At 34.3% G+C, this 27,217-nt stretch overlaps 1 protein-coding gene across 10 annotated transcripts in view; it reads left to right on the top strand.

Moving 5' to 3' along the window:
• The window catches only part of ANKS1B (ankyrin repeat and sterile alpha motif domain containing 1B), a 1,201,009-nt gene that overhangs the window by 582,806 nt on the left and 590,986 nt on the right, over positions 1-27,217 (top strand). For all 10 annotated transcript variants that reach the window (XM_079141356.1, XM_079141354.1, XM_079141351.1 and 7 more), the window contains one exon: positions 21,705-21,885. In XM_079141356.1, coding sequence (XP_078997482.1) covers positions 21,705-21,885 — 181 coding nt within the window. The remainder of the gene's footprint in view (positions 1-21,704; positions 21,886-27,217) is intronic.

The raw sequence follows: 27,217 nt of genomic DNA, 5'->3' as shown, positions 1-27,217 counted from the left end.
TATTACTTGCACTTTAGTAGTCTTGGAAGTCAGTTCCTGTGCTGACGTGTTGGAGTGTTATCCTACACTTTTTTCTAGCAGGTGCAGGATTTCTGGTCTAATTCCTAGATTTTTTGATCCTTTTTTGACTTATCTTTTGTGTGGGATGAGAAATAGGGGTCAAATTTCATTATTCTACGTATGATTTCCAGTTTTCTTAATACCATTTGTTAAAAAGTCTATCTTTTCTCCAACATGTTTTTAGCACCTTTGTCTAGTATCAGATAACTGTATTTATGTGGGTTTGTCTCTGTGTCTTCTATTCTATTCCATTGGTCTTTTTGCCTGTTTTGGTGCCAGCGCCATGCTGCCATGCTATGAAGCCAACCCAGGTACCCTACAACCAATGAATGGATAATGAAAATGTGGTACATATACACAATAGAGTATTTCTCAACCATAGATATGCCAGTGCCAGTGGTCTTTTTGTCTGATTGGTGCCAGTGACTACAGGTCTGTAGTATAATTTTAGATGCCTCCAGCTTTTTTGTTCTCACTAAGGATTGCTTTGGCTTTTCTGGGTCTCTAATTTTTCCAAATGAATTTTAGAACTATTTTTCCTAGTTCTGTGGAAAATATCCTTGGAATTTTGATGGGGATTGTGTTGAATCTGTATAGCAGTTTTGGTAGTATGGCCATTTTGACAATATTAATTCTGCCTATCCAAGAACATGGGAGGTCTTTCCATCTTCTTTAGAGTTCTATAGTTTACATTAGTGTTCTATAGTTTTCACCATGGAGTTCGTTCACCTTTTTTGTTAGATTGATTTCCAAGTTTTTTTTTTTTTTTTTTGAGGCTGTTGTGAATGGGATAGGTTTCCTAATTTCTTTTTTAGCAGATTCATTGAAGTATAGGAACATGGTTGAGTTATGACTGTTGATCTTGTGTCCTGCTACTTTGTTGAATTCATTGATGAGCTCTGAAAGTCTTTTGTGGAGTTTTTTGAGTTTTTCACATATAAGATTATGTTATCAGGAAACAGAAATACTTCTTTTTCTATTTGTAATTTAATTTCCTCTCTTGCCTGATTTGCTCTGGCTAGAGTTTCAAGGATTGTATTGAATAAGAGTGATAAAACTGGGCATCCTTGTCTTGTTTCTGATTTCAGAGAATAATTCTTTCAGTTTTTCTCCATTCAGAATACTGTTGACCTCAGGTTTGCCATATATAGACTTTACAATGTTGAGGTAAGCTCCTTCTACTCCTAGTTTTTCTCATGTTTTAAACATGAATGTGTGCTGTACTTTGTTAAATACTTTTTCTGCATCTATTGAGATAATGCATGATTCTTATCCTTAACTCTGTTTATTTGGTGAATTACACCTACTGATTTTTGAATGTTGAACTGATCTTGCATCTCTGGGATGAAGCCCACTCGATCATGGTACATTATCTTTTTAATGTGTTTCTGAATGTATTTTGCCAACAATATTGGCTCCCATTATTGTTAATGTATTTAGTTATTTGATCAGTCTCCAGTAGGCTTATCCCCAAATGTGGATACTGATCTTCCCCCATTAAAACTCTGATCTCTTGCTGGCCCATACCCCCATAGATACTGTCTTCAACCTGATCAGGGTGTGACAACATACAGTTCACCTTCCCTCTTGCTTTGCAAGTGCTCAGATTCCCCATGACAGACTGACCTCTGGTGGATCCCCTCCTCACTCTGAAAGTGCTTTGACTGTCCACCTTGTCTGACCTTCAGTGTGGACACCCTCCTTACACTGCCAGTGTGAGGGTAACCCATGAGTATGCCCTAATCACCCTGCTTAGACTCTGGTTCCCAATGCCAGGCTTTTCCCCGAGGGCAAAGAGTGATCTCATTACACTGTCAACTTGATCATGTCATTCACTATTATAAAACCCATCAGAACTTATTACTTTCAGGATGAAATTCAAACTTCTCACTCAGTAAAGCATGGAAGTCCATTCATCTTCTGGCACAGGAACCACCAACATGCAATCCTCCTAAATTCATTCACCTCTGCAAAGCACACTTGTTCTATCATACTTTCTGATTCAGTCTAGAGTGAATTTCTTTCTTTCTCTGCCTGGTTAACTTCTGTTATTCCTTCAGGATAGATCCAAGGATCAGCCAGAATAACCCTTTCTTGCTCTATCTTCAGGGAGTTGCCCTTATCCATTTCACATACATTTGCTGCATGTTTTCTGTTACTCAGGCTTCATGATAGGTACAGAGAATATTAATAGTGAGCAAAACAAAAGAGCAAATTTATTCCAGAGAAGGCTGATATCCAATGACTATATAAACCATAAATAAATAATGTTTCAAATTGCAGTAAGTGCTGTGAATTTATGAACAGAGAAAAATAGTATGTAAGGAGGAGCCAGTACTTGAGATCAGAGAAAGCCAATCTGAAAAAGCAATATTTAAGCTCAAGTATGAAGGAAGAGAAATGGTTAGCCATACAGAGTCAGTGGGAGATTGCTTCAGGTAAAGGATATAGCAATAAAAGCACCCTAAAAAAGAATCAGACTTGTAATAAAGGAACAGAGAAAGGCATATGTAGCTAGAGCATAAGATTTGTGGAAGTGCTTGAGATGAGGTTGGAGAAGCAGGAGAATCAACAGGGTCATTGTAGATTTTACTTCAAATGCAATTAGAAATCATGGAAGTGCCTTAAGCAAGGTCATGACATGATTTAACTACTTTTTAAATAAATATCACTCTGGGTAGAGAATATCTTAGGGAGAGCAAGTGGAAGTAGGGAAACAATTAGGAAATTTTGTAGTTGGATCAGTTGTTGCAGTGGGTGTCTAGGGCACTGGACAGTTTTGTGACAAATTTTAAAAGTAGAACCCATAATATTTATAGTAGAATTGAATTCAGGGGATATAGGATGTCAGTAGGCATGCCAGAGTATATGACTTGAGCCACTGAAAGAATCATGGTGTCATTTACCTGAATGGCAAAATCTAGGCAAATTCAGGATTTTTTTTGGTTTTTTTTTTTGGTGTTGCTGAGATTGGGGAGAAAGTGTGAAAGGTTTGTTTTGACTACAAAATTTGAGATACCTTCTAGATATCATGTAGTTACATGATAACCCTTTGACTGTGCTTCTTTATCATTATGTCTGTACTTCCACATAACTTTATATGAGTATTGTATGAGTCAATGCATCAAAAAAGATGGGAACATTTTATGAAAAATAAGTTAATTGCATTTATATTTATAAAAGAAGAATTATAAATGACCCCACACTAGTTTGTGAAATTTCTCTTCTGTGCTTTTTAAAAATCAGTTTATCTCAGTTATACATAATATTAGGGTTCCTTTTGACATATTTATACAAGCATGGAATATCATTTGCTTCAATTCAGTCCCCATTTTTCCCCTCTTCCCTCCAACTGTTACTTTTCCTCTATTCTACTGATCTTTCTTCTATTCATTTATAGTATTTTTAATCAATGCCTTGTGAATATACATAAGGTAAGATTCAGTATGGTATATTCATGTATGTATATATAAAGTTTGGTTAGATTCATTACACTCTTCTTCCCTTTTCTGGTCCTTTCTACCTCTCCCTTAATTCACATCCTCTGTTCCACTGATCTCTGCATGGAATCCTCCCCACTTTTTTTCTTTTTCTCCCTCAACCCATTTTTGTTTACCTTCTGTACATGAGAGAAAACATTTGACCCTTGACTTTCTGTGTCTGTCTTCTTTCACTTAGCGTGGTGGTCTCCAGTTCCATACATTTCCCAGCAAATGCCATAATTTTATTCTTCTTTATGACTAATACTCCATTATGTATTGATATCATATTTTCTTTATTCTTCTGCTAATGGGCACCTGGACTAGTTCCATAGCTTGGCTATTATGAATTGCTCTGCTCTAAACATTGATCAGTCTGCATCCCTATAGTATGCTGATCTTATATCTTTTGGCTATGTACCAAGAAGTGGGATATCTGGGTCATAATGGGAGTTCCATTCCTATTCTTTTGAGGAATCTCTATACTGCTTTCCAGAGTGGTTGTATTAATTTGCAGTTCCACCAACATCCTTACCAAAATTTATTATTATTTGTTTTCTTGATGATTGACATTCTGACTGGAGTGAGATGAGATCTCAATGTAGTTTTGATTTACACTTCCTTACTAGAGATGTTGAACATTTGTATATGTTTATTGGTCATTTTTATTTCTTATTTTGAGAAATGGCTCTTGAGTTCTTTTGCCAATTTATTAATTATTATATTTTTTGTCTTAAGTTTTTTGAGTTCTTTATATATTCTGGATATTATTCCCCTATTTGAGGAGCAGGTGGCAAGATCTTCTCCCATTCTGTCAGCTGTCTTTTCATACTCATTTCCTTTGCTGTGCAAAAAGCTTTTTAATTTGATGCCATCTCACATATTGATTATTGATTTTATTTCTGGCACTTCAAGAGTCTTGTTGAGGAAATTGGTGCCTGTGCCAATATGTTGGAGTATTCAGCCTACATTTTCTTCTAGCATCTTCTGCCCTAATTCTTAGGTCTTTGATTCACTTTTATTTGTGTTTTTTGCAGAATGAGAGTTAGGGATCAAATTTCCTTCTTCTATATATAAATAGTCAGTTTTTCTTGTACCTTTGTTAAAAATCCTGTCTTTTCCCCAGTGTATTTTTTTGATCACTTTGTGGAGTATCAAATGACTATGTCTATGTGGATTTGTCTCTGTGTCTTCTATTCCATTGGTCTGCATGTCTGTTTTGGTGCCAGCACTATGCTGTTTTTATTATTATAACTCTGTAGTGTAATTTGAGGTCTAGTACTGTGATGCCTTCAGTATTGCTCTTCTTGCTCAAGATTGCTTTGGCTATTCTGGATCTCTTATTTTTCCAAATGAACTTTTGAACTGTTTTTATCTAGTTCTGTGAAGGATGTCATTGGTATTTTGATGGGGATTGTTATATCTATGTAGTGTTTTTGGTAGTATGGTCATTTTGACAATATTGATGCTGCCTATCCATGAGCATGGGATGTCTTTCCATCTTTAAAGGTCTTCTTCAGTTTTGTTCTTCTGTGTTCTGTAGTTTTCATTGCAGGGGTCTTTTACCTTCTTGATTAGATTCATTAAATTCTTCACCAACTTTTTTGTTTTAGGTTATTGTGAATGGGATAGTTTTCTTCTTTCTCAGTGGATTTATTATTGGAATATGGGAAAGTTATTGATTTATGTATGTAATCTTGTATCCTGCTACTTTACTAAATTTATTTATCAGCTCCAGAAGTGTTCTGACAGAGCTTTTTGGGTCTTCTAAATATGATTATTTGATTTCTTCTTTTCCTATTGTTATCTCTTCAATTTATTTCTCTAGTCAGAGCTAGAGTTTCAAAGACTATGTTGAATAAGAGAGATGAGAGTGGGCATCTTTGTCTTACTCCTGATTTTAGAGAAAAGACTTTAATTTTTTTTTCATTCAGTATGAGGTTGGCCTTGCATTTGTTATATGTAGCCCTTAAAGTGTTATATTCTCATATATTTAGTTTCTCTAATGTCTTAAATATGAATGGGTGCTGGACTGTGTCAAATGCTTTCTCTGCATTTATTGAGATTATCATGTGATTCTTGTCTTCTGTTTATGTGATGAGTTATGCATATTGATATGCATATGTTGGACCAATCTCATATCCCTGGGATGAAATTGTTAGATCATGGTGCATAATCTTTTAGTGCAGTTTGCCAATATTTTATCAAGAATTTTACGTCTATGTTCACCAAGGATGTTGGCCTTGATATGTCTTTATGTGGTTTTGGTGTTAGAATGACTCTGGCGTTACAGAATGATTTAGAAGGCATTGTCTGCTTTTCTATTTCATGGAATAATTTGAGAATAATTGGCATTAGTTTTTCTGTAAAAGTCTTGTAGAGCACAGCTGAGAATTGATCTGGATCTCGGATTTTCTTTATTGGAAAGTTTTTAATAGCTACTTTAATTTCTTTACTTGCTATTGGTCTACATTTTCTATATCCTCATGGTTCAATCCTCATGGTTCAATTTGGGTACATAGCATATCTTGGGAAATTGTCGATATCTTCAAAAATTTCTAGCTTATTAGAGTATAAATATTCAAAATATTTCTGATGATCCCTTGGATTTCAGTATTGTCTGTGGTGTTAGTTTTTCATCTAAAATTTTGGTCATTATGGTCTTCTCTCTTTTGAGTAGTTTGTTTAAGGGCTTATGAATTTTATTTATCCTTTCAAAGAACCAACTCTTTATTTCATTTATCCTTTATAATGTTATTTTTATTCTCAATTAAAATTTTGGCTCTGATTTTAATAATTTCCTATCTTCTACTGATGTTGGTATTACTTCTTTCTCTAGGGTCATGAGGTGTAATGTTAGATTATTTATTTGGTATCTATTTTTTTTTAGTTTTTTTTTTAATTATTGTAAACAAATGGAATACATGTTGTTTCTCTGATTGTACATGGAGTAAGGCATACCATTTGTGTAATCATAAATTTACATAGAGCAATGTTGTTTGATTCATTCTGTTATTTTTCCCTCCCCCCACCCCTCCCACCCCTCTTTTTACTCTACACAGTTCTTCCTTTCTCCATTCTTGCCCCCCTCCCTAACCCTAAAGCTAACCCTAACACTAATCCCTCCCTCCCCCCATTATGTGTCATCATCCACTTATTAGCGATATCATTCATCCTTTGGTTTTTTCAGATTGGTTTATCTCACTTAGCATAATATTCTCCAATTTCATCCATTTGCCTGCAAATGCCATAATTTTATCATTCTTTATGGCTGAGTAATATTCCATTGTATATATATATATATATACCACAGTTTCTTTATCCACTCATCAATTGAAGGGCATCTAGGTTGGTTCCACAGTCTGGCTATTGTGAATTGAGCAGCTATGAACATTGATGTGGCTGTATCTCTGTAGTGTGCTGATTTTAAGTCCTTTGGGTATAGGCCAAGGAGTGGGATAGCTGGGTCAAATGGAGGGTCCATTCCAAGTTTTCTAAGGAATCTCCACACTGCTTTCCAGAGTGGCTGCACTAATTTGCAGCCCCACCAGCAATGTATGAGTGTACCTTTCTCCCCACATCCTCGCCAACACCTGTTGTTGCTCATATTCTTGATAATCGCCATTCTAATTGGGGTGAGATGGAATCTTAGGGTGGTTTTGATTTGCATTTCTCTTATTACTAGAGATGTTGAACATTTTTCCATATGTTTGTTGATTGCTTGTAGATCTTCTTCTGTGAGTGTCTATTCATTTCCTTAGCCCATTTGTCGACTGGATTATTTGAATTCTTGGAGTAGAGTTTTTTGAGTTCTTTATAGATTCTGGAGATTAGTGCTCTATCTGAAGTATGATTGGCAAAGATATTCTCCCACTCTGTAGGTCTTTCTTCGCATTGCTGATAGTTTCCTTTGCTGAGAAAAAGCTTTTTAGTTTGAATCTATCCCAGTGGTTGATTCTAGCTTTTATTTCTTGTGCTATGGGAGTCGTGTTAAGGAAGTCTGATCCTAGACCAACAAGGTGAAGATTTGGACCTACTTTTTCTTCTATAATCTGCAGGGTCTCTGGTCTGATTCCAAGGTCCTTAATCCATTTTGAGTTTAGTTTCGTGCATGGTGAGAGATATGGGTTTAGTTTCATTCTGTTGCATATGGATTTCCAATTCTCCCAGCACCATTTGTTGAAGAGGCTATCTTTTCTCCATTGCATATTTTTGGCCCCTTTGTCTAGTACGAGAAAATTGTATTTATTTGGGTTTGTGTCCGTGTCCTCTATTCTGTACCATTGATCTACCTTTCTATTTTGGTACCAATACCATGCCGTTTTTGTTACTATTGCTTTGTAGTAGAGTTGAAGATCTGGTATTGCAATGCCCCCTGTTTCACTCTTCCTGCTAAGGATTGCTTTAGCTATTCTGGGTTTCTTATTCTTCCAGATGAATTTCATAATTGCTTGCTCTATTTCTGTAAGGTACGTCATTGGGATTTTAATTGGAATTGCATTGAATTTGTATAGCACTTTAGGTAGTATGGCCATTTTGACAATATTAATTCTTCCTATCCAAGAACATGGAAGATCTTTCCATCTTCTAAGGTGTTCTTTAATTTCTTTCTTTAGTGTACTGTAGTTCTCATTGTAGAGGTCTTTCACCTCTTTTGTGAGATTGATTCCCAAGTATTTTATTTTTTTCGAGGCTATTGTGAATGGGGTAGTTTTCCTAATTTCTCTTTCTGAAGATTCATCACTTATGTATAAAAATGCGTTGGATTTATGGGCATTGATCTTATATCCTGCTACTTTACTGAATTCACTTATGAGTTCTAAGAGTTTTCTGGTGGAATTTCCAGGTTCCTCTAAATATATAATCATGTCATCAGCAAACAGGGATAGTTTGAGTTCTTCTTTTCCAATTCGTATCCTTTTAATTTCTTTCGTTTGTCTAATTGCTCTGGCCAGAGACTCAAGAACGATGTTGAATAGAAGTGGTGAAAGAGGGCATCCCTGCCTTGTTCCAGTTTTTAGGGGGAATGCTTTCAGTTTTTCACCATTTAGAATGATATTAGCCATGAGCTTAGCATAAATAGCCTTTACAATGTTAAGGAATGTTCCCACTATCCCTATTTTTTCTAGTGTTTTGAGCATGAAGGGGTGCTGTATTTTATCAAACGCTTTTTCTGCATCTATTGAAATAATCATGTGATTCTTGACTTTAAGTTTATTAATATGGTGAATTACGTTTATTGATTTCCTGATGTTGAACCAACCTTGCATCCCTGGGATGAAACCACCTTGATCATGGTGCACTATCTTTTTAATATGTTTTTGTATGTGATTTGCTAAAATTTTGTTGAGAATTTTTGCGTCGATGTTCATTAAGGATATTGGTCTGAAATTTTCTTTCCTTGATGAGTCTCTGTCTGGTTTAGGTATCAGGGTGATATTGGCTTCATAGAATGATTTTGGGAGGATTCCCTCCTCTTCTATTTTATGGAATACTTTGAGAAGTATTGGAATGAGCTCTTCTTTAAAGGTTTTGTAGAACTCGGCTGAGAACCCATCTGGTCCTGGACTTTTCTTTGTTGGTAGGCTTTTGATGACTTCTTCTATCAGTACTTGAAATTGGTCTATTTAAATTGTGTATGTCCTCCTCGTTCAGTTTAGGCAATTCATATGTCTCTAGAAACCTGTTGATGCCTTCGAAATTTTCTATTTTGTTGGAGTATAGATTTTCAAAATAGCTTCTAATTATGTTTTGTATTTCAATCCTGTCTGTTGTGATATTTCCTTGTTCATTCCGAATTTTAGTGATTTGGGTTTTCTCTCGTCTTCTCTTTGTTAGTGTGGCTAAAGGTTTATCAATTTTGTTTATTTTTTCGAAGAACCAACTATTTATTTTGTCAATTTTTTGTATTGTTTCTTTTGTTTCAATTTCATTGATTTCAGCTCTGAGTTTAACTATTTCCTGTCTTCTACTACTTTTGGTGCTGTTCTGTTCTTCTTTTTCTAGGGCTTTGAGCTGTAGTGTTAGGTCGTTTATTTGTTGAGTTTTACTTCTTTTATTAAATGCGCTCCATGAAATAAATTTCCCTCTAAGTACTGCTTTCATAGTGTCCCAGAGATTTTGATATGATGTTTCTTTGTTCTCATTTACCTCTAAGAATTTTTTAATTTCCTTCCTTATATCTTCTGTTATCCATTCATCATATAATAGCATATTGTTTAATCTCCAGATGTTGGAATAGTTTCTGTGTTTTACTCTTTCATTTATTTCTAACTTCAATCCATTATGATCTGATAGAATACATGGTAGTGTCTCTATCTTCTTGTATTTGCTAACATTAGTGCTTTTTAGTCCTGAAGAATCTTTGCTTAGTTTATGTCTGGATGAAACTCTAGTGGTGAGAAGGGTCTGTTGAAATCACCCAGTATTATAATACTGTGGTCTATTCAGTTCTTAATATTGAGAAGTCTTTGTTTTATATACATGGACACATCATTATTTGGGGAATAAATATTTACAGTCATTATATCTTCTTGTTGGGTGATTCTCTTAACCAGTATGAAGTGACCTTCTTTGTTTCTTCTGACTAATTTTGGCTTGAATTCTACATTTTCTGATATCAGAATAGCTACCCCTGCTTACTTTTGGCTACCATTTGCATGATATATCTTTCTCCATCCTTTCACCTTAAGATATGTGGATGTCTTTGTAAGGTGAGTCTCTTGCAAACAACAAATTGTTGGGTTTTGTTTTTAATCAAGTCTGTCAATCTATGTCTTTCTATTAAAGAGCTTAGAGCATTTACATTGATTATTATTATAGAGAGATGATTTCTGTTTTCTGCCATGTTGATTTATTTGAACAGTAATGATTAATTCAGACTTTATTCTCCTTTATCATCCATTCTTCTAGTACAATTCATCCCTATGCTGATTTTCATTTTTATTTTTCATTTCTTCTGCATGAAATATTTTTTAAGTAGTTTTATAGTTCACACTTATAAGTCTTGAATTCTTACTAGTTTCTTCTATCATGAAAGGTTTTATTTTATCTTTAATTATGAGGAATGATTTTTCAGGATTTAGTAATATTAGTTGACCCCCATTTTATCTCAGGACTTGGTATGTTTTATTCCAAGCCCTCCTGACTTTTAGGGCCTTGGTTGAGAAATCAGTTGAAATCTGAATTTCTCTTGTGGGTTTAAAAATTTTATCTGTATTCTATATATTAGGCATTTTCATTATAATGTGTTTTGGAGAGGATCTTTTTTTGATCTTACCTATTTGAGTTCTATATGCTCTTTTGATTTTGGATTTCCATCTCATTCCTAAGATTTATAAAAATTGTAAATATTTTTTCATTTAAAAGAATGTGCATTCCTTTAGTTTGTGTTTTAGAGCCTTCATCTACCTCAATGATTCTTCAGTTTGACCTCTTGATCTTATCCCAGATTTCTCAAATATTCTGGTCATATTCTCTTAGCATCTTTTCTTTATTATGAAAAGTATATATTTCAGGATTATATACTTTGCCCTCGGGGTCTGAAAATCTGTCTTCAAACCGGTCTAATCTATTGTTATGGTTTCCATTGAATGTTTAATTCGATTTATTGAGTCTTTCATTTCCTGGATTTCTTTTGGTTCTTTCTCAGAATCTCTTTCTCTTTATTGAAATAATCTTTAACTCCCTGTATTTTCTAATTTCCTTCTTTACATTTTATTTTAGTTCACTGAATATTCCAATTATGAACTTTCTAAATTCTTTCTCTGATATTTTCTTCACTGTGGTTCTGTCATTGGAGTCAGTTATTGAAGTGTTTGTAGGCTGTTTGAGTTGGTATGTTTTCTTGCCTTTTAATAGTGCTTGTATGTCTATCCATTTATTGGATGATTATCACTTCTATTATGCAAGGAAGTATTTCATGAAGTTTTTCTCTTAAGAGCCCTGGGTAAAGATAAAATAAGGTAAACATTATCTTAATGTTTGTCTTCTGCTGTTCCCAGTATCAGTATCACTTTGAAACTCTTCCCAGTATTGGCATTACTCTGAGTTCCTAGTATCAGCACTTTCATGTGGTTTTGCTCTGAAAAATGAAAAATTTGTTGATATTGCTCTCTGTAATTCATCTAATCCAGGTATAAAGTTCTAGAATAGGTTGAACAATTAGTTATTAAATAGAAAAAGAATAATAAAGTTTGAGGAACAAGTGTACCAATTTCAAGTTTGATTTCATAGCTATAGGACTTAATGTTGTGTGCTTTTACTAGTGAGGGGATAGACACATGTATCAGTGAAACAGACTCATGAAAAATAGACACAAATATGTCCAGTTGATATTTCACAAACTTTCAAAAGCAATTCAGTGGAGGAAAGATAGGCTGCTGCTGGACCAATTGAATAAACATAGGGAAAAATAATGACATTTGACTTTAGTCTTTGCCTTATACAAAAATTAACTCAAAATGGATACATTTCTTAAAATAAATTGATACATTGGGCTTCATCAAAATTAGAAATTGTTGCTCTATATAAAACACTGTTAAGAAGATGTAAAGAAGCTATAGATTAGAGGAAATATCTGTAAACCACATATCTGAAAATGGCTAGAATCTGCAACATATATTAAGAACCTGAAAACTCAAAAAAAAAAAAAAAAAAAAAAGAACCTGAAAACTCAATGGTATAAAAACCAACAATATGATTATATAATGTACTCAACACACGTCAAACATCATTAATCATTAGGGAGATTCAAATTAAAACCATAGTGATATATCACTTCCTATCTATCAGAATGGCTACATTGAACAATAGTGATAACGTTAGATGCTCATAAAGCTACAGAGAAGTTCATTCATTGCTGACAGAAAAGTAAAATGGTAAAGCAATTCTGGAAAACAGTTTGAAAGTTTCCTTAAAACAGTAAACATTCAACTATCCTACCACCCAGCATTTAAATTCCTGGAAATTTATCCTACTTAAATGTAGATGTGTTTACCCAAAAACTTGCACACAAATATTTGTAGCAGCTTTATTCATAATAACTGGTAACTGGAATCTGTGTGTGTGTGTGTGTATTTATATTAATATTATATATATTATAATATATTATAATATTGTATATATTATAATATATATGTTTATATTTATAATATATATATCATATATACATATATAAAGTGTGAATGGTTAAACATCTATACTGTCGAATACTACCCAGCAATATGAGGGAGCAAGCAATTTATACACACAAGTATTTGGATGAATCTTCAGAAAATTATGAGTGAGAAAAATCTATCCTAAAAGATTACGTACTGTACAATTCTATTTACATAACATTTTTGACATGACAAAACTGAAAACTATAGAACAGATTTGTGGTTGTCTAGAGTTAAGGAGGAGGTAGAGGCAGAATGGTAGTAAGTATTGACTATAAAAGGGCACTAGGGGGGATTCTCATGGTGATGAAATTTGTTCTGTTTCTTGATTCCAGTCATGATGTTGTCTTACAGTTTTGTGAGATGTTAACCACTGGAGGAAACTAGGAAAAGGACATGAAATCTCTATGTATTATTTCTCACAATAGCAGCCAAATTTACAGTTCCTTAAAATATATATTTTAATTAAAATTAAACTATTATTTTAAAAAATTAAAAGTTCACATTTATTTGCAAAATTTTGTTTTACCCACACAATGATGCTTCCTATTTTGGCTACTGAGAACATATCTTCTATAACCCATTGCATAATTACTTCTTGCTGTTCTCAAAATGAACCAAATTTTTAAAAAAATTATTTTTAATAGAACCTAAAATGGGAAATAAAGCTTTTATTATGTTTAGTTTTGGACATTTGATTTTGATATGAACATCTCTGAAATGGTAGTAAATAAATATTTGAAATACCCAGTTCAAAAAAAATAATTTTTACAAGATGATATTGACTATTTCAGTGCTGGGAGAAACTTCTATGGGGAGAAACTCCTTAACAGACTCTTCGGTTCTTTAATATCTACATTTAGTTCAGAGCGACTTCATTCTTCCATTGAAAAAAAAACCTAAATATCCTCTCATATTTATACGTAGTCTTTCCAATGCAGGTTTGAATAACTTGTATGAAGAAACTAACTCATAAGAATAAACATATATTGTGACACTCTATTTTAAAAATGTTATACTCATGCTTATATGTGTAAATATGAGGGATATACTAACACTTTTATAATCTGTTCTGTTAATAAAAGATGAATATATGTAAATTTATAGCCACATATCTCTATATGAAAATGAATCAGAGATAAAAGCAGAGGATATCAATGTTTTAAAATTGTTCTGCCTTTTTCTCTTTTCTTTTTGTATTATACATAAAATGGGGTTCATTTTGATGTAATCATACATACATGGAATTTAATTTGCTCCATTTCAGTCCCATTACTTCTTCTTTCCCTCCCCTCCCTTACCCTATTCCCCTTCCTCTACTTTGCTGATCTTCCTTGTTTTTAGTTATTTTAAATTGGTGCTTTACAGTTATACATTAAGTGGAATTCATTGTAGCATATAAAACATTTGACCCTTGAGTTTCTGATTCTGGCTTATTTTCCTTAACATAATGATCTTAGCAGCCTCATCTATTTACAAACAAATGCCATAATTTCATTCTTCTCTATGCCTGAGTAAAACTTCATTGTGTATACATACCACATTTTCTTAATCCATTAATTCATTGCAGGGATCTGGGCTGGTTCCATAACTTGGCTGACTATTGTGAATTATGATGCTATAAACATTGATGTACCTATATCACTATAGTATGCTGATTTTAGCTCTTTTGGATAAATATCAAGGAGTGGGATAGCATAGTAGGATATGGTGGTTCCATTTCTAGTCCTTTGGGGAATCTCACTACACCCAAAGTGGTTGTATTAATTTGATTTGCAGTTCCACCAACAATGTATGAGTGTATCTTTTCCCCCAAATCCTCCTTAGCATTTATTATTTATATTCTTGATGATTGCCATTATAATTGGAGTAAGATGGAATCTCATTAAAGTTTTGATTTGCATTTTCCTGATTGCCAGGGTTATTGAACATTTTTTCATATATTGGTTGGCCATTTGTATTTCTTCTTTAGAGAAATGTCTGTTTATTTCTTTGCCTGTTTGGTTGCATCATTTGATTTTTGGTTTTTTGAGTGTTAAGTTTTTTGAGTTCTTTAAATATCCTGAATATTAATTCCCTTTCTGAGGAGCTGGTGGCAAAGATCTATTCTATAGGCTCTCTCTTCATGTTCATTGTTGCTTTGCTGTGCTGAAGCTTTCTAATTTTATGCCATCCCATTTATTGATTCTTGGTTTTATATCTATGCTTTAAGAATGCTAAGGAAGTTGATGCCTGTGCCAATATGTTGGAGTATTCAGCCTACATTTTCTTCTAGCAGTTGCATAGTTTCTGGTCTAATTCCTAGATCTCTGTTCTACTTTGAGTTGACTTCCTTTTAGGATGAGAGCTGAGGATCAAGTTTCATTCTTCTACATATGGATATCCAGTTTTGGTATCTTTTCTCCACGGTATATTTTTGGCTCCTTTGTCAATTATCAAATGACTGTATCTATGTGGATATGCCTCTGTGTCTTCTATTCCATTGACTGTATGTTTGTTTTGGTGTCAATACCATGCTATTTGTATTACTATAAATCTGTCATATAATTTGACATCAGGAATTGTGATGCCTCCAGCATCAGTCTTCTTGCTCAGGATTGCTTTGAATGTTCTGGGTCACTTATTCTTCTGAATGAATTTTAGGACTCTTTTTATCTATTTCTGTGAAGAATGTCATTGGTATTTTGATGAAGATTGCATTGAATCTGTATAATGCTTTCGTTGGTATGACCATTTTGACATTAATTATGCCTGTTCAAAAACACAGGACACCTTTGCATCTTCAAAGGTCTTCAATTTTTTTCTTCAGTGTTCTATAATTTTCCTTGTGAAAGTTTTTCATGTCCTAGTTTTTTCCCCATTTGTTGTTGTTGCCGTTGTTTTGAAGCTGTTGTGAGTGGGATAGTTTTCCTGATTTCTTTCTCAGCAGATTCATTATTGGAGCATAGGAAAATGGTTGATTTATATATGCTTATCTTGTATCCTATTTGATGAGTTAATTTATGAGCCCTAGAAATCTTCTGGTGGAGTTTTTGTAGTTGTTGTTTCTGATGTAGTTTTTTGTTTGTTTGCTTGTTTGTTTTGGTTTTCTAGATATAGGGATCATGTCATCAGTGAACAGAGACCATTTGAACTCTGTTTTCCCTTTTCTTGCCTGATTGCTCTGGCTAAAGTTTCAGGAACTATGTTGAATGGAGAGTGGACATCCTCTTCTTGTTCCTGGTTTTAGAGAAAATGCTTTCAATTTTTTTCCATTTGGTATGATTTATTCTTGGTAATATATATCCATATTACCTTTAAAATGTTGAGGTAAATTCCTTCTATCCCTAGTTTTTCCTGTGTCTTGAACAAGAATGGATGCTGGATTTTATTGAAGGTTTTTCTACATCATTGAGATGATCATGTGAGCCTTGTTCTTAATTCTATTTTTATGTCATATTACATTTATTGTTCTGCATATATCAAACCAACTTTGCATCCCTAGGATGAAACCTACTTGATAATGTAGTACTGTATTCTTAATGTGCTTTTATCATGTTCGCCAATGTTTTATTAAGTATTTCTCCATAGCAGTAGTAATCCCTAAGATGGAACTGGTTTCATGGGTATAGAACCAGTATAGTTTCAATGGCTCCTATACTCAGAAGTACCCACTGTTTGAGTTTAGTGTTCTTCTTATTATTTTTTTATTTGAGGAGCTTACCATTTGCTGATAATCTTTTTGCCTTATGTTACCATCATGTATTTTTTAATCTGCCTTCTATTGCTGGGTCATTTTCCTTAAATTTTTGTTGTTTTATTTTTTGTTGTTTTTAATCAACTGAGTATTTTTTAGATGAGTTTAAGGCTTATACTTAATGAAGCATATAGTTTGCTGGGTTCTAATATGTGCTATGGGCTTCAGTTAATAATAATGTACCAATATTGGTCCATCAGTTTTAACAAATATACCACACTAATGCAAGGTGTTAATGATAAGGAAACTATGAGTTGCAGGGGCATCTTGTCAAAACTCTTAATAGCATTATGTCTAAATTTGTATTTTTAAGTGGTATCTGTGAGAAATTTGAACTTGTTCTTTGGCCTGCCATTGCTTATCTACTATCCTGCCTCTTGCCATATCCCTACCTTAGTGGGCAGGATTCTTGGTCACCTCCAGCCCCACCATGGTGCCCCTGCACACTCAGCATGTGTTCACATAACAATGAGACCATAAGTGTGAGGCAAGACAAGGTTGGGTACACCTGAATTGCAGGGCAGAGCCCCTGGGTACCCATGAGGGTCTGCCTTCATGCTGTTAGTGTCCTCATGCTTGAGGGGAATGCATTAAGTGGCAAACAATAATACCATGGCAGCTCTAGAGAGAGATCATGGGAAAATATGGGTTTGTTTGTTTGTTCATCCCCTGCTTTTGGAAGAAGGAATCCCACCTTTTCATATTGTGCTGTTCGGAAAACTCTACATAGCATGACCTGAATCCTTCACTACCATTCTGTGTCTGTTTAATTTCAGCTCCTCAGAGACATTCTCTAGTCTCTCTAATGTAGGAGTTACAGATTCTTACTTTAAAAGAATTTGAAGGTACAATAAATTTAGCCTTTGTCATTCTTATGGTCCTTGTGGCAACTATTCACCTCTGATGTTGCAGCTGGAAAATAGTCATGGACGATACATGAATGAATGGGCATGGCTGTTTCTCAATAAAAAGTTCACTTATGGACAGAAAAATTGGTGTTTCATACAACTTTCACACATTGATAATGTAATTCTTCCATTGATTTTTTTTTTTCCCATTTATTTAAAATGTGAAAGCAATTTTCAGTTCACAGGCTTTACAAAAATAGTCAGATGCTAGATTTGGCCCATGAGCTGCAGTGTTCTGACTCCTGTTAATGTGTGCAGTTGCAAGTCCTACAGAAAAAGGAGACATGAGTGCCGTACCAGTTTTAGAGAGGAGGAGCTACAGTAGACACCATTCCTTTTACACATTAAAACATGGCAAATTCCATTTTTAATTTCAGTTAATTTGTGAAAACACTTTCATATACCTAATGGCTCAGCAGAATTCCATTTGAGTAGTTAAAAAATTAGAATGTATTAAAATCAAAATGTAAGTGAATGTTCTAGACCCATCCTCTTTTATCTGAAGTTTTAGTATCCTACCATCTCTCTAATCTTTCCCCCTCACTGCTTTTATTTTAGTCCTCCAGACATGACTCTTAACTCCTGCCTCTGTCCTTTGTGTTTTGAGGCACCATCTGCTTTTCTCTAGATTTGAACACATGAACCTTCTTTCTGATTTAACTACTTATATAATATTGAGTAAAGCATTTGACCTCTCTCAGTCACTGCATTCTACACTAGTTTGGGTAATTTTTGCTAGCTGCTACAACAGACAAATGCAGAATCTCAATGACTTAACATAAGAGGTTTTACTTTAACTTGTCATAAAGCCAAATGGGTTACATGACCTTCCTTCAACTTACAGCTACTTCATCTGGACAGTAAAAGAGGAATTAAAAAAAAATGTCTTGTACTAAACAGTTAATTGTTCACAATTGGTCATTTGACCCAACCCAAATGCAAATAAGATTGTGAAATAAAAGGGAGACCATGTGATAGTTGTATTGAGTACTAAAATAATAAGTAATTTTTTAGAACAGGAGTTACCAGATGTTTGCTCTAAAGAGCCAGACAGTTAGTATTTTAAGTATTGTGGATAATTTGACTTCCCTATCACAACTACTTGTTCTGCCAATGTAGTGTGAGAGCAGCCATAGACAATAAGTAAATTAATGGACAATGGACAGAGTTATGTTCTAATTTATTTTATTTTCAGAAATAGGAGGAAGGCCAGATTTGGACCACAAGTTATACTGTGCTGACCCTTACTTTAGAATCTGACTAACATAAAATTATTCTAATTTTTTATCACCTCAGATACTCAGTGAGCTTTGGGCATTGACTTCCTCCTAATATTCCATACACTGGCTAATGATAACCAATAGACAGTTCTGAAAATGCAAACAAGAATGAAGTCAAATGATCACTGCTCAGTGGTCTTTGAACTTTCTTTTAGCCTTCCTTCCTTCCTTCTTCCAGGTAGTTCCTCTGAAGCTGTATTTCAGGGTGAGATCATAGCATACCACTCAAAGAAAGGAAGGGAGGTATGTAGACTTGCATAAACATGTCCTGAGCAATCTAAACTGGGTCTCTACAGCATATGAACATACATCTCATGTACATCTGTTAGAGGGGTGTATAGATTGAGAAATCTGCTACCCTAGACCTCTTACTTAGAATCAACCTTTACACCTAACCAGATGCCAAGTCCTACAGAAATAACTGCATTAATCATCTCCTAAAAACATCTACTGTCTCAACCTTATTGCTAATGCTTTTCTACAGGACCTTATAAGGTCTTGGCTGGGATTTTATAACATTTTGCTAAATAATTCCCCTTCCTCTTGTCCAACCCAGACCAACCCATTCTCTAAACTGCTAAAGTGAGTTTTTAAAATACTCATCCAATTATGAAGCATTCTTGCTTTTAAATCATTCAGTGGTTCATTAAAATATTCAGGCTAAAGACCAAACTTCTTAACATAGCATTTAGACCCCTTTATGATTTGGCCTCTGCAACTTCTAGTATTTTACATCTTGAACTCACCACTACTTTTGCACGCTCTTCACTGTAGCCATACTGACCTACTAACAGTTTTGTGCTTTCTTCTTCACAGAAGCCTTTTCTGATTCCCTCCCTAAAGCAGAGGCCCACCTTTTGGCTCCCTTATATTCTGTGCTTCCACATACTGTAGCTCTTATCAATGACTACATATACTGTACACTCCAGTGAAGTATAATTGCTTGCCTCTTCCCTCATGCACCATCTCTCCTCCCATCTCAAGCTTATAATACCCAGAAAACAGACAATATCTTTGTCTATCTATCATTCCATTTGCAGTGTTTACCATGCATGGGAACCTGCAATTTAATATATACTCAGAAAATATTAGTAGAAAGAGTTAGAAAGAAAGAAAAGAACTTGTTTGTCCTCATGATCACATAACAATCTGTTTTTAATACAATTAGAACTGTGAGTAGGTGGCGTTCAAACATATTTAGGAAACATTTAGAAGGGAAGGAATCATATACATCAGTTGGCTTGACTTTTATAAAACTTATGGGTGGAACATTATAGAAAAGTGGCACATTGTCTTCATATAAAATGAAACAAAAACATAATATGATATAATAAAACCTAGAATATGGACATGCCTGTGTTTCTATTAGAACTGGTGTCATAGCTTGTACCTCTTTAATTGCTGTTATACAGCCTAGTGCAAAGAACATTGAATGTGAATTTGAGATTTAGTGGCCTCAAGGAAGACATTTCATAAGAAACCAAACCTGACATTAAACCCTGATCTTATATACTTCAAAAGTAACTGAGTCTTGTGTGGGTACTAATTTGAATTCTATTACTGAGTTGATATGTCATAATAATAAATGAGTTGCACTCTCTTGTATAAAAATATTTATGCCTTTTAACCTGCTTCATAAAGATGTTGCAGTGTTGAAAGAATAAAGCATATTGTGATAATTTTAAATCTTATATTAAAAACTGTAAGATGCAGATATTTTCTTTTTTAAAAGTATAATGGCTGGGGAGATAGCCCAGTTGGTAGAGTGCTTGCCTTGTAAGCACAAGGCCCTGGGTTCAATCCCCAGCACCAAAAAAAAAAAAAAAAAAAAAAAAAAAGTATAATTTTGTCAATACCTTTATTTAATTTATTGATTTATATGTGGTGCTGAGAATTGAATCCAGTGTCTCACACATGCTAGGCAAGTGCTCTACTACTGAGCTACAATCCCAGCCCAGGATACAGATATTTTCTATATGATTATTTTACATTATAGACTAAATAATATCTACTCAGAACACTGTAAGAGACAGAGTATATGAATATCTTGTAGGAAATAATCTATAAAGTACAGTGATTAAGTCAATAAATATTTAAGGGCAAAGAAATCAAAAGTTTATTGTCTTTGGGGGAAAGTGAAGTATAATATACTTTATGAAGTATACATTTAGTCTCATAAGTATTATAAGAAACTATTAATATTTCAGTAATATTCATAAAGAAAATAAATGTAAAACTTGGATTGATTCTTGGAAATGGACATACATCTGAGAGCCAAAAAGACTGCAATTTTTCCAAAGGACAATGTTAGAAGCACAGATAGGCAAGAGGAAAAAGTGAATATAATTAAAAGTGTGGGAAAAAACCAGAAAACTGCTATAGGGAATATTCCATTACTGACAAAGGTATAGATTATATCTGCTATTGCTCCATGATTTTAACTTTTATGTTTAAATTGACTTTTCTTGCTATTCGGGGATTAATTAAAATCCTTAAAAAAGAAAATCAAAGTTCACTACAAATACCAAGATTCTTAGATCCTAGAAAATGTACCATATAACTTTACTTAATTCTGGTGATTGAATTTCAGCATATGGTACTTGGGGATGATATCTAATTCTACCAGTTTCTTGGACTATATAAAGAATGAAAAAATGGAAGTGCCTTAATTATACTTCAATGTTGCAACAGTCCTTTTATTATTAGATTCTATGTCCTCAGGGTCTAGCAAATGCCAGATGTTTAATAAATGTTAGTTGAACGAAAGGTGACTTAAAGTTGCAACTTTCAAAATTGATCATTAAGAGAAATACTGTGTAATGTATTTTTTCCAATCTTCTGGGAAAATCAAATAAAAACCCTAAATTATTATATCAACTGTACCACATTTTTTCATTAAACAAACTTTTCATTATTTAATTCATCAAGTGATTGTTTAGTAGCTTTGTAAAGCACAATCATATTTTAGGTAGAGAACCCAAATAGTTTAAATGAAAAAAAATCATCACTTAGATTAAATTGTTGGGGATGTTGGGCTAACAATGAATATGATCATATTAATATTTTTGTCATGCTTATTTTAGCCTAAACAGCGAACATCCATTGTGTCTTCTCTGGATTTTCATCGAATGAATCACAACCAAGAATATTTTGAAATCAACACATCAACAGGGTGTACAAGCTTTACTGCCAGCCCTCCTGTTAGCCCACCCACTTCTTCTGTGGGAACCACAGAAGTCAAGAATGAGGACACGGACCATACAGGTGAAGTAATTCAATTTTTGCAGTTGCATTTTTTAACTTTTAAGATTAAACAGTTTATGAGTCAGAGGAATTGAGGAGTCTTCACACAAATTATTTTGAACTTTTGGTTCACATATATGTGTGGCAATGTAGGGCTTTACAATTTTTGTCAGAGTGTGTGTATAATATTATTTTTGAATATGTTAATGGTCTTTCAAGTGTTAAACATTAAAGATGACGCTTTAACGTTGGCACATTACATGGTAGCCAAGGACCTAGAAACACTCTTCTTGCACTGCTACTTACCCCTCTTCACACAGGAGTTGCAAATAATTAACATATGATTTTGTTGATAGCTGCTATGAGGCTAGAGAACCTGTAATAAGGGTATCTGGTAAACTGAGTTGGACAATGGGGGCAAGGGTGGATTTTCTACCTGCTTAAGCCAAGACGTACTTGGAGAGGAAGGGTGTGGGGGCAAGGGGAAGATTAAGAAAAGTAACTGCATCCACCAATAAAACATACATGGTTCCACTCAGTCAGATTTGCAATATTTCCTTTCTTCAGGGACAAAGGAACTAATAACTAGCTGGTAAGGTCGAGGGACAGAAATATGAGAAGTGGAACCCAAAGAGGCCTTTCTTTTCTAATTTACAATAGGCACACTATTCAATTACTTTCCTTCAAAAAGATATGATTTTAAAACTAGTAGATGTTATTACAATGAATTTTAGTATCATAAAGTCTGGTCAGTATGGGCATTCTGTGTAATATTTCTTCAAAATTTATGTATATGAGCATTTATCTACACATGTATGTATTTGGTATTTAAGTCCTTTGATCTGACTCTACTTTTAAAGCACTAATACAAATATTCAAAAACATATAGCCAAAGAATTGTTTACCCTGAGGGAAAAAAAGCCAAGATTTTAAAAGTAATGACTCATGGGAGTAGTAAGATTGATATTCCATGGAAATTATCATCCAACCTTTCATGGCAGCAGGAATCATATTTATAAAATGTAAATCAAAGTGCATCATTACCATGCTTAAAATGTAAAGGCTTCCCACTCAATTAGAATAAAATCCAGCTCTTTACCATGGCCATAAGGCCCAGCTTAGCCTAGATCCTAACTAGTTCCTTTAACTTTACCTTTAGCAAACTCAAGGCCCACACTGGCCTTCGTTGCTGGACAACTGGTTCTGGGGCTTTTGCACTTTGGTCCTTCAGTCTGTAGTTTCTATCTTTAAATTTTCATGTGTCTGAGTATCATTTTCATTTTGGCCTGAATATGTTTCCTTATAGAGGCCTTTCCAGAGCACCCTATCTCAAGTAGAAGCCCCCGCTATGATGATAAAGAACAACAATAAAGATAAACAAATGCTTAAGTGTCAAGCACTATTTTAGGTATTTTGGGTATATCAACTCACTTAATTCTTATGATTGTGATGTGAATTAGGGATTATTATCTGCAGATAAGGAAATACAAGCACAAAGAGAATGAGTAACAAAATAACCACCCATAAAGACCGAGATGGGTGTTAAACCTGGTGCAAGAGCTCATGTTCTGTTGCTGTAGTCACTTCTATGAAATCTTCCTGTCTTATTTCTTCCACAGCCTTATTTGCTACATAAAATAATATTGATTACCTCTTATATAGTGTCTTCTGTAATCTTTCTAGAATTCAATAGATGGGTCACTGGCACATTTTAGGCATTGAAGTCACACTATCAGTCTGATTACTAATTATGAGACTAAACCTCTAGTCCAGCTAGACTCTGATCTTTTAATGCTCCAGTTTTCTTATCTGTGGAATTAGATTTAGAATGAATTTATTAGATTAACTTACCCTGAAATGTGATAATGCATGTAAAGTGATTAGCATAGTATCTGACACAGTTAATGCTCAACAAATAATAATAACTATTAGTAGTAGTAGCAGAAATTATGATATTACCATAATTCTTTGTCATCTGCATCAAGCCTGTTCATCCAAGGAGTGTTTAGTGTTTATCTGCTATGTGCCAAATGCAATTTTATAATAGAGGAGAAATGGGGTGTGATTTGTAAAGAAATATGGTATTTGGACCCTGGACAGGGTTCTAGGTTATATAATTATCATTCAATCATTACTTATTTGAATGCCTAGTTGCAGATTTAAAATTCTAAAATGGAGGAATGAAAAGTATTTTGATATTTGCCTTTAGGAAAATCTTTCTTGGCTTTATTTCAGTTGGAACACTATGCTTTTTGGATGATTAAGTTTTAAATTTTTTTCCAACATTCCTTTCAGGTAGATAGAAATATTGTTATTTTTTCTTTTTTTAATTAAAAACAAGAAAAGTTAGAGGCCTAGTCTCAAAGACTTGGTGCCTCTCTACACTCTAATACTGATCACCAGAGAGAAGGTATGGACACACATATTACTGCTGCTGGGACTTCAGTGGCACCATGCACAATGTGTGGAGAAACTGTCATCAGGATGTTTTCAGGTCTGATCTTTAAACAGAACCAAAATCTTACCTTTTAGCAGTTGAAATAGTTTCTAGTAGCATGTTACTATGGTTTTCTAATGTTATATGTCACTTCCCCATTTCATCAAAAAATTTTAGAGAATGATATTTAATAAAAATGTGGAAGGACAGGGCTGATTTGTTTTATGTTAAAAAGTAATACTTGAAATTATAAAAGTAAAATTTTTAAGCTAGACATTTATCTTCTTAAAAAAGTAGCATTTCATTATCTTGCAGAGAGATAATTGGTTATACTTTGTATTTAAGAACCTTCACTAAAAACATTGCACTTAGTACATAGAGAAACATTTGAGTCCATTCTAATATTGATTTTCTCAGTATTTTCCATCAAATACCATAACTTTTCTGATTTTCAATTTGCTCAGCTGAAAAGGAGAAATAATATCTATTGCTTTGGGTATTTGCAGTCAAAAAATGAATTTACTATGTGAATGCACTTTGTAAACTATCAAAACTAATATTCTTTAATATTATCATTATAATTTAATGTTTTACTTTTCTTTTTCTTTGCTATTATTGTTTGAAGTATATAATAGTTTTAAGATAGCAGAGCCCTCTATAAGCCTATACTTCTTATTTATGGGGACTGACCTTCTCTCAATTTAAACATGGAATTATATTAACTGATACACCTGAAGTCCATTTTATAAATGATAGGTTGCACAAAAAATTAATCTAAACAAAAATGGCATTTAATAGAACAAAGATTAATGTACCTTCGAAAGTGAATTGGATTCTACACAAGCACTAAGTAAACCAATGAATTATAACAGGTCATTTAAAAAGTATCCAAAATTGTGTTTAAAGTTTCAACTTATGTGTCATCAAAAAAGGTTATTAGGCCTGGTGCAGTGGCACACGTCTGTAATCCCAGTGGGTTGGGAAGCTGAGGCAGGAGTATCATGAGTTCAAAGCCAGCCTCAGCAAAAGCCAGGTACTAAGCAACTCAGTGAGACCCTATCTCTAAATAAAATACAAAATAGGGGTGGGGATGTGGCTCAGTGGTCAAGAGCCCCTGAGTTCAATTCCTAGTACCCCCCACCTCCCAAAAAAGAAGGTTTTTAAAGAGGAAGAGTTTTGGTATTAGACAGACTGGGGAATGATATAAACAGACTTGTATTTAACTACAAAGATCAGTATTAATTATTAGAAAGTAGATTGAAATGAAGTGAGATTAGAAGTGGGAAGAAACAATGTCACCAGCAGTAGAAATAGGTACATGGTTTTGAGAGATATGAGGAAAGGGTAATTGATAGGTTGAAGTATTTGACTGGATATACACAGGTGAGGGAGAAAAGTTGAAAGAGGGCTCTTAAGTTCCTAGCTTAAGCAGATGAGCCAGATCTGTATGTATGTTATTCTTTGAAATGAAGAATATTTGTAGGTAAGAATGTGGGGAAAGGGAATAGATCATGTAAGGTCTATTAATAGACCATTGAAGGACTTTGGCTTTTACTTAGAATGAAATGTAGGGCCAATTCAGGACTTCCAGAAGAGTCACATCATCTATTTCTATTTTATGAGGATTCCTCCGTTGTGCAGAGAATGGACTGGGAAGGGGAACAGGGTGGAAGAAGGAAGGCCAGTTAGAAGGCAAAAGCGACTTTGCAGTAAGACAAGAGAGGAGGGCAGCCAAGGTCAAAGACGAAGCAGTGGAGGTGGAGAGAAACAGGGATGTTGGACATATTTTTAAGGCAGGTGCAATACGAGTTTGTTATTTGAGAGATAAGATAAGGTACCCTCCAAAAGCTCACAGGCGAGACACTGCAGGAAAATTCACAGGAGAAATAATTGGGTTGTAAGAGTCTTAACCCAATCAGTGAATTAATCCCTGATGGGAGTAATTGAAGTGGTAGTGTGTGGCTGAAGGAAGTGGGAATTGGGGTGTGGCTATGGGGTATATATTTTGTATCTGGGGAGTGGAGTCTCTGCTTCCTGATGATGCAAGGTGCTTCCCTCTGCCACATTCTTCTGCCATGATATTCTGCCTCACCTTGAGCCTCAAGGAATGGAGCTGGCCTTCTATGGGCTAAGACCTCTGAAACCGTGAGCCGTCAAATAAACCTTTGCTCCTCCATAAGTTTTCTGGTCAGATCATTTAGTCACAGCAGTGAAAAAGCTGACTAAAATAGCGTTCATGGAGGAGTAGATGTGATATGTGTGAAAAAGACAATTAAGAATTTCTTCAAGATTCTTGTCCTGAACAACTGTAAGAATTGATTTCCTATCATCTGCTATACAAGAAGGTCTGGAAAGAACAGATTCAGTGAATGGGGAGAAATACTAAGAGTTCATTTTAAATTCCAGTTGCCTATTAGATATCTGATATCTGAAAATGTGTGTCAAGTAGACAGCTGATGATCCAGTCTGATGATATAAATGTGAATATCATCACAGTCTGAAGAAAGGTGCATAAAGTCATTCAGAAGGATGGAGTGACCAGCTTGGTCAAATGTAACTAATGTATTAAGTAGCATGAGGAATAGGAGTTCATTCATGGATTTACCAGCAAGGACTTCATTTCTGATCTTGATAAGAGCAACTTGGTTAGAATTGATGGGATATAAGCCCAATATGGTGAACTGAAGGGAGGTTGGGTGTAACAGACTTAATTATAGCAAGAATAGACTACCCTGTTTTCAAGGAGGGGATTTTAAAATTTTGATGAAGGAGGGGAAATAAGTGATAGGTTCTATTAGTCAATACAAAAAATTGGTTTTAGATCAGAGCCAATGAGCAAGACATTTCTTCTGTGAGTACAAATGCTAGCAGGGTATCCACGTGGTGAAAATCTGTCTATGGAAAACCTTATAGTTT

The sequence above is a fragment of the Sciurus vulgaris genome (genome assembly GCF_902686455.1).
Source record: "Sciurus vulgaris genome assembly, chromosome: 5".
Taxonomy (NCBI): Eukaryota; Metazoa; Chordata; class Mammalia; order Rodentia; family Sciuridae; genus Sciurus; species Sciurus vulgaris.
Note: the sequence above shows the minus strand (reverse complement) of the source record. Positions and strands in the feature narration are given on the sequence as shown.